This window comes from Cryptomeria japonica, chromosome 3, assembly GCF_030272615.1.
Source record: "Cryptomeria japonica chromosome 3, Sugi_1.0, whole genome shotgun sequence".
Classification (NCBI taxonomy): Eukaryota; Viridiplantae; Streptophyta; class Pinopsida; order Cupressales; family Cupressaceae; genus Cryptomeria; species Cryptomeria japonica.
Window position 1 is genome coordinate 646,476,603 of NC_081407.1, and position 8,095 is coordinate 646,484,697.

The 8,095-nt window shown below is 36.0% G+C and overlaps 1 protein-coding gene across 2 annotated transcripts; it reads right to left on the reverse strand.

The window, feature by feature from the left end:
* Positions 1–1,354: 1,354 nt before the first annotated feature.
* On the reverse strand, positions 1,355–7,437 carry LOC131027810 (asparagine synthetase [glutamine-hydrolyzing] 1). 2 transcript variants are annotated; one of them, XM_057957904.2, is made up of 13 exons: positions 6,890–7,437; positions 5,612–5,750; positions 4,564–4,801; positions 4,383–4,478; positions 3,956–4,050; positions 3,689–3,850; positions 3,489–3,569; positions 3,144–3,365; positions 2,893–3,027; positions 2,700–2,780; positions 2,264–2,350; positions 1,970–2,077; positions 1,355–1,888 (listed from the first exon to the last, which is right to left on the reverse strand). In XM_057957904.2, the coding sequence occupies exons 1-13, from the start codon at positions 6,967–6,969 to the stop codon at positions 1,616–1,618; spliced, it is 1,797 nt and encodes a 598-aa protein (XP_057813887.2). In that variant the 5' UTR covers positions 6,970–7,437; the 3' UTR covers positions 1,355–1,615. The 2 variants fall into 2 exon arrangements, with proteins under 2 accessions (XP_057813887.2, XP_057813888.2); XM_057957905.2 differs by lacking the exons at positions 5,612–5,750; positions 6,890–7,437 and adding an exon at positions 5,495–5,588.
* Positions 7,438–8,095: the final 658 nt, after the last annotated feature.

The window sequence follows — 8,095 nt, forward strand, 5'->3', positions numbered from 1 at the left end:
ATCATTACTCACCATTACAAATATAGTACATTTTTTTTATGTTAATGTAAACCGCTTTCCCAGAATTGTAAAAATGTGTTAATATGCAAATACTCTTAAAAAATATTTGTTACTACATTTTTCTTATGATAGAGGATATAATGAAGGCTTGGATTGAACAATCATTTTAGAAAAATATCTTTAATTTATATATTAAAAAATCAATAATTATTATTTGTGGTGACTAACTAATGATTAGAAAATTACAAACAACAAAGTGAAAGCAAAATAATTTTGGTTGATACATGATTAAGCACTTTTAGCATAATGCAATTTCTTGATATGCATTGAAATAGTCAACTATTTTATTATCATCAATAAAATCATAATACATTGTAGCAGCATCAACACGTCAAACAATTCGATTCAAGGAAATTCTAATAAGTTTAAAACAAAAACATAATGTGACACCAATTATTTATTTGGATTTGGATCATGTTTAGACAGACATTAGGAAAGGTGCAAACAAGGATACGCATGTTAGCCCAAAATATGCACAAAATATATCATTTGTAGCTATAAAAGTGCATAGGGGAAGATCAACAATTACCGCCCATGTTCCAATTACCGTTCACTCCTTGTTGACCCAAGCTCCCAATTACCAACTTTAAAGAAACCAAAAAAAGATAACTAAAATCCCAATAAATTTCACATGTACCAATAGCTACTTGCTCTTTAGCTTTCTTGCTCCATAATTGGCCCATTTGTGCACGACTATTCGGGCATTTGTGCACAACTACTAGGTCATTTGTGTGTAAGTATTGACAATTTTAAGTGCACGATTATTAGGGCATCTTTAAGTAGGTATCGAGTGACACTTTGAAATGTGTACTTTTTGACCCTTGTGTGCATAACAAATCCCACATCGTGCGTCGTTATTACCTAGAGGTCAAAACAATAGCTATAAGTAGTTAAGTTGCATACAAAGACAACATAATAAAATCATCGAAATCCGATGTACCATTTAGGATCTGTGGGTGTGCGAAGTTAGCTATGACGACTATTGTATGCTTCCCCTATTGCCTCAAATTAAGCATAAAAATAAATATGAAATGCATCATTTCTCCCAAATATATTAGATGAATATGATATTAATGTAAAGTGCTTCCCCATAATTGTAAATATGATGTAAATTAGACATATTAGATTAATGATGAGAATTAGATGGATGAATCAATTGAACTAGAATTGTGTTTAGGTAACCATTAGGAAAGCAATAGACATAAGACAAAGTGCAAAGAAGACTAGGTATATAGGCTCAAACATGCACAAAATGTATCATTTGTAGATATATATAAATGTATATTGTCTCTAATTAAAAACAAAACTAAATAGAAAATGTATTATTCTCATCATTACAAATATATTACATGAATATTGTTTTAATATAAAGTCCTTCCCCATAATTATCAATATGTTAATTTTATCTATACAAACAACTACTCTTATACTAAATATATCTTATATATGATTTATTCATTGGCTATACTACACTGAAAAACATCTATGCAACATACAAGATGCACATTTACATTGTGGGGGGACTGGTCATGATTTGGGTATTGAAGGACAAGTTTTAACCCTGAATGGTTACTTCCCTAGCAGGTATCGTATCTCCCATGAGAGTGCCCGAGGTATTCTCCAAAGAAGTCCCAAGGCCAGTGGTTACAGTTAGCTTGGGTAGGTGTGAGGAAGTTTTGTGTTTGTCTGTGTAGGCAGAGGCATGAACTCCTAGAGCAGCTCTGCCAGATGGGTCAAGATGATTGGACCACGCAGCATCCCACTCCACTGCTTTCGCTGTGCTACACGCCACGCTTGGGCCCCCAGGCACTGTCAATCTAGCGGCATTCTGTACAGAGTTTTCTTCCCATTAGTCATGGATTCAAAGCAAATTATATGTTTTAGGCTACAAGAGATCTTCAAAAGTTACCTGAGGAAAAAATCTTTCAAATATCATCCTGTAGTAGAATGCTTCCTTCGTGCTGGGTGTATTGTGGGGAAACACATACTTGGCATTCTCCAGCATCATGTCTGTCACCTGAAAATTGAATCAAATTTTTTAGAAAACTGCTTAAGAGAAAAAATAAATCAGTATATTTTAAGTTTTGATGGTTTTCATATTAATAAATAGATTTTATTAAAAATATTAGAAATTTTTATATGATTCTAAATGAATTATCTAAACAAATCAAAGCTTAAAATATGTTAGAAAAACACCACATACATGCTCTGCTGCATGTGCTTTCAAACCATCAATCCAACTATAACCAACCCCATCACTGAACTGCTCTTTTTGTCTGTAAAGGATGTGCTGTAATATCACCACCAGAATAATGTTATTGTAGAATATGTTGTTTCCGAATAAGAAGAATTTATGATCAACAATACCAAGTTAAATTGTATATATTAAGGAGCCCAACATGATCTTAATTGGGTTCCTAATCTAAGGATTAAAGAGATTAGAATGAAAAATTATTATTTTTTATCAAATTTTGTGATCTTTTTTAAGAAATAGAAGGTACTACTTGATGAAAGATCAAATTATTATTATTTTTTTCTATTTCTTGATAAAATGTCATATAATCAAATTCAGAAACATCTCATATTTCATGGATTTTTTCTGCGGCTAAGAAACCAGGCAAAAGTATAGGAAGCCGAACCTGTGGAAGATAAGGATTTTCCTTGTCATCAAATGCCTTTCGCAAAATCCATTTTTCAATCCTCCCTTCCTCAGGGCGCACCTGTTACAAAATTTTCAGTTTAATCAACTATTCCTGCACTAAAATTTTCTGACTATTTAACTCTCTTCAAATATTCTGCTCTGAGGATAAGTAATGGTAGTAGACAATCTACCATTTTCCTGTCGGGATCAATGTCCATAGCAACATTGATAAATTCCTTGTCTAAAAATGGTACACGAGCCTCCAAGCCCCACGCAGATGTAGATTTGTTAGCCCTCAAGCAGTCATACATATGCAAAGCCTTTATCTGCATTCCCAAATGGAGGAATCAGAGTCTAGAACGTTTTTTATGGAGGAATTAATAAATTTGATTTCGTGCTAATGTAGAAATTCAGAGGGTTTGTGTGATTAAGGTGTGCTTACCTTGCGACAAGTTTCCTCATGAAATTCTTGTTTGTCAGGAGCCTTGTGGAAATATAAGTAACCTCCAAATATTTCGTCTGAACCTTCGCCAGAAAGAACCATCTTCACCCCCAGAGATTTGATCTTCCGTGACATTAAGAACATTGGTGTGCTCGCTCTTATACTTGTCACGTCATATGTTTCCACATGATAGATAACATCCTCTAGTGCATCTATGCCATCCTGTTATAATAGGATACATCATAACCATTAGAGAAGGGTACTCATTCTTTTAAATATCTTTTTAATGACTATAATCTGAAATGTTGATTCAAAAGATTTAGAAAAACTGAGTGAAACACATGCCTGTACTGTAAAGTGAAATTCATGATGAAGAGTGCCAAGGTAATCTGCAACTTCTCTTGCAGCCTTCAAATCTGGAGACCCCTGCTTGTGTGTGAAAAGAGAAAATTACAGAGTATTGTTCAAGCATTTTATTGAATGAAGTCTCAATCTAGAATAGGGGAAATTCAAACAAGGAATTAAAGGGGAGAAAAGAGAATGACCTCTAATCCAACACAGAAAGAGTGCAGTTGTGCTCCATAAAGCTTGGCAGCATTAGTACCAGCCAAATGGCGAGAAGCAACTGCAGCGACTAATGAGGAGTCCAACCCTCCTGAGAGAAGTACTCCGAATGGAACATCTGTCATCAGCCGTTTTATTACTGCCTGTATTCCCAACAATTCACACACAATTATCTTAGTTTCATACAGAATTCTCTTACCCAATTCACTCTACACTTTACAGGGCATAAGCATGTTCAATGTTCATACATTTTCAAATGCTCTTCTTAAAACCAGAGGATCATAGGGAGTCGCTGGTATATTTTCTGGATACCATAGTGGGTTGTACCATCTGCGTAAGCCTCCTGCACGAATAATCAAATAATAAAAAAATCAGAGTTTGTACAAGATGGCTACAATCAGTTTTTCCTCTCACTGTATCTCTTTCCTCCCTATAATTGACATATTGTTGATGGGTTTAACGACAATCTGAAGAAGGAAGGAACAATAGTTGGCATAAATTTTTTACATATGTTGTTTCTGGATTCGGTTGTATTAATTTTTCAACTAACATTTCAGAAGACATTCAATAATCCATCACAAAGAAAAAAGAGTCATCTCTTTTTCCCCTGAAGATAAAAGAATAATGCGAGATTTAATGCCAGTATATTGCTCCTACACCAAATCAGCAGTATACCTTGTTTGCTGGAGTATATATGCCCGGGAGGAAATGCCTCAAAACGTTCACAATCATCGTTCAGAGCTTTCATTTCTGATGCAAACCAGACAGATCCTGCAATCAACCATAACAACAATGACAATAAAGCGTTGCAATCTATACAATTACACAAACGAAAACAGAGTGAAGTGGGGCGTACCATCAAGTCCCCATCCGATATATAAGGAAGTGATTCCTATTGCATCTCGGGCAGCAATGAAGCTGCCATCTCGCGTGTCAAGCAGAACGATGGAGAACATTCCATCCAACATGTTGACGAACTCCTCGCCATGCTCCTCGTATAGATGTGCTATCACTTCACAATCACTACCGGTTCGGAAATTGTGAGACTTCAGTCCTCGCCTCAGTTCTTCGTGATTATAAATTTCTCCATTTACCTACAGTTGCAAAGTAAGACCTCAAATATGGTTTGAGTCAGCTTATAAATGTAGAAAACACAAACCAGTCATGTCATCATGGGGTAAAGCACAAAGATTTAGAATGAATTTACAGGAGGTTTCAGCTGAAAGATTCTGAATAGAACACTGATCTGTCTACTGATTTTGAATAGTACGTTGAATTATATATTTTTGTTAAGATTGTTATATTTGAATTAAAGCTCAGTGGCAGAGCACCCGACAACAAATAGAAGATCTTAGATTCGACTGTAACTGATTCATAAAATATTTAACATAATATCACAGCTTAGATCAAATTAGACCGAGTCAAATTAAGCTAGATGTCTGAACACCTACAATGTCTCAAAGAAGATATTAGTAAATGAGTCACAGTTGAATCAAAGATCAATTGATCGCAAAGGGGCCTTGTAGTTCAGTAACAGAGCACCCAAGAACAAAAGAAAGCAAGGTGTTGAAAAATAAACCACTCCTAAGCCAAAGATCCAGTGGTCATTAAAGAGACCAGCAACTCAGTGGCTGAACACCTCTTATTGTGGGAATCCTAAATGATCTATAAAAAGATTAACAAAAGTTCGCAACTGAACTACTTTGACATTGAACTCCTTTTCCATTCCAGAAGGTTTTAGCTGAGATTTGATGCTTGTACAGAGATATTATAAAGCTTCTATTTACCTGATATCAGATATTGTTAGAAAGAATATGAGAAGACCTTCAAAGAACCGCTTCTAGAAAGCAGAAATTAAACTTGCACATATTTGCAGTTGATAATCAGAGCAATAGGGGACTTACAGACACAACTATACTTTTATCTTCATTGAAAAGGGGTTGATCGCCAGATGTAGGGTCTATAATAGCCAATCTCTGGTGAGCAATAAAGGCATTTCCACTCTGGTACAGTCCACTCCAATCGGGGCCTCTATGCCTGAGCCTGCACAAACAACAAACGACACAGAACGGTTTAGCTCCTACACAACTCTATTCCTCAGCAAAAATCCAAAACTGCATCCAAAATGGGTCTATTCTGTGGGGTATCGGGTACTAAAAGGGTCCCCCAATATCTGGGGACTGAATGTTACAAACTCCTTCCAAAGTGGCCCCTCCCTACCCCAGTTATGTGCGCCAATTTAAATACCACATTTCCCAAGAACTCCGAATGATAAGCCAAAACTGATGACATGCTGCCATAAGAAAGTGTCATATACAAAATACGAATTGAGTGGGCAGCTAACAATGGAAGTGACCAAACAAACAAACAGAACAAAAAAAACTGGTAAAACATCTCAAAATTAGTTAGATAGATCTAAAAATTTATATTGACAGTTATATTTGGATCTAAAAATTCATATTGGTCATTCTTTATTGTAAAAAATAAGTTAATTTGGGGAGGTTTTAAAAGGGTCAGTAGCTCAATGGTACAGGATTCCATCAACAAATAAAAGGTCCAAGATTTAGGTCCTAGCTGATCCATGAAAAAGACTAATGGTATCAAAATCAGGCCAAGCGAAAGCCCTAAGCATTATGTGAAGTGGCTAAAGAGAAGCATTAAAAAATAATCACACTCAAACCAAAGATGGATTGGTCCTCAAGAGACCAGTAGCTCAATGGTAGAGCATTCCAGCAACAAATGAAAGGGTCCTGAATTTACACCTTAATTGATCCATGAAAAAGCTGGACATCTATATCATAACTTACAACATCTATGTGAAAAATGGGTTAGTCTTAAAAAGGTCAGTAGCTCAATGATACAAAAGTCGAATAGCAAATGGAAGATCCAAGATTTGGGTCCTAGTTGATCCACAAAGAAGTCCAACATGATATCAAAGTTAGGCCAAGCTAGAACCCCAAACATTCTATAGAGTGGTTTAAGAGAGATGTTTGAAATAAGTCACACCCAGACCAAAAATGGATTGATTCTAAAGAAACCAATAGCTTAATTGAATAACACCTCGACAACAAAAAAAAAGATTTTAAATTTGCCACCTAACTAATCCATGATTTATAGTAAACTTAGAAGACGCTATTTAGATATGGATGATGCTGAACTTGTTAGAAACAATTCTAGTATACCTGCGGGAGAGTTCCAAGACTCGAACACGCTTGGCATGGGAGGCGTCGGAACAACCTAGCAGAGCTAGAATTCCACACATGATGTAGGATGATAATGAGGAAACAGGAAAAAATCGCAGACAATATGATTCAAGATCAGGGGAAGTGCATTATGATGCATGGACAAGGCAGGAACTGAATTTATAGGCCAAAATTTAAAATTTGGAGTGGTTATACGCCAAGATAGCACTATGCACTGTACGCAACTAGAGACGCGGCGTGTACAAGCGCTTGCGGGTAAGACGGCGGCCATTAACACTATTCCTCGGGACGCGGTCCTCCCATTACATCGTCCTCGTCATCTCCCCTGTTTTTTAATCTAAATCGACATAATTCATCCAACGTTTTCCCTGTTTAAAATCTGGAAGCGATTCTCCAATCCATCATCCTCGTCATCTATCTGAATTTTCAATTCTAACTTGACAAATTTACTCCACGCTTTCCTTGAAAACATCGATCTGAGGATTCGACGAATTCGATCAATGCAATTTTCTAGTTTAGAGTGACTCGTGATTGTCCCTGTCCGCCCTCTCCATTGGACAGACTGAAGTAAGATCGTACGAGAGTTGAAAAAGGGGATTGAAACAGAGACGTGTACAGTCGGTTCTCGAATCGAGAAAAATGTATTGCAAGAAATGATGATGTTGGGAGGAAGAAGGAATCGGAACAGGTAGTGAATTGTTCTCCAAGTAAAAGAACCTTATCCACATTTCATTTCTGTTATTTAATTCTGTGAAATCTTTCAACAAATGAAGGAAACGGGTTTCTCCAGATTCTGCTCGCCCATTTCCACGTTTCTTCCATGTTATTTCGACCTGGTTTTATATTCGTTTGATAGACTTTCGACGAGCGCCCATTTTTAAATGCAAGCACCCTTACCAGGGGTATCTTACCTACTATGGAACAAGATGAAAAATCTGAATTGTTGGGGATTTTGAAGACCAATAATTGGTCTGCCAGCTCGATTGTATAAGTAGAAGAGAGATGTTTGGTTGTCTTTGGCAGACCATTATAATATGATATATTTTTATTATTTAGTTTTGGGTTTAGTCTAGGGTAATGTTTTAATGTTTTTTTTAATGTCAAGTAATTTTTTTAACATGATTAGTGATGTTGGTATGACATAGCTTTCAATATTACATGAAATATTTTTGATTCAGAGCTATG

Excerpts from the sequence above, each read along its gene's own strand:
- LOC131027810 (XM_057957904.2), bottom strand. The coding sequence starts at position 6,969 with ATGTGTGGAATTCTAGCTCTGCTAGGTTGTTCCGACGCCTCCCATGCC. Across the intron at positions 4,802-5,611 it reads ATAAAAGTATAGTTGTGTCT|GTAAATGGAGAAATTTATAA; the intron begins GTAAGTCCCCTA and ends TTGCAACTGTAG. Across the intron at positions 3,570-3,688 it reads CTTTCTGTGTTGGATTAGAG|GGGTCTCCAGATTTGAAGGC; the intron begins GTCATTCTCTTT and ends ACACACAAGCAG.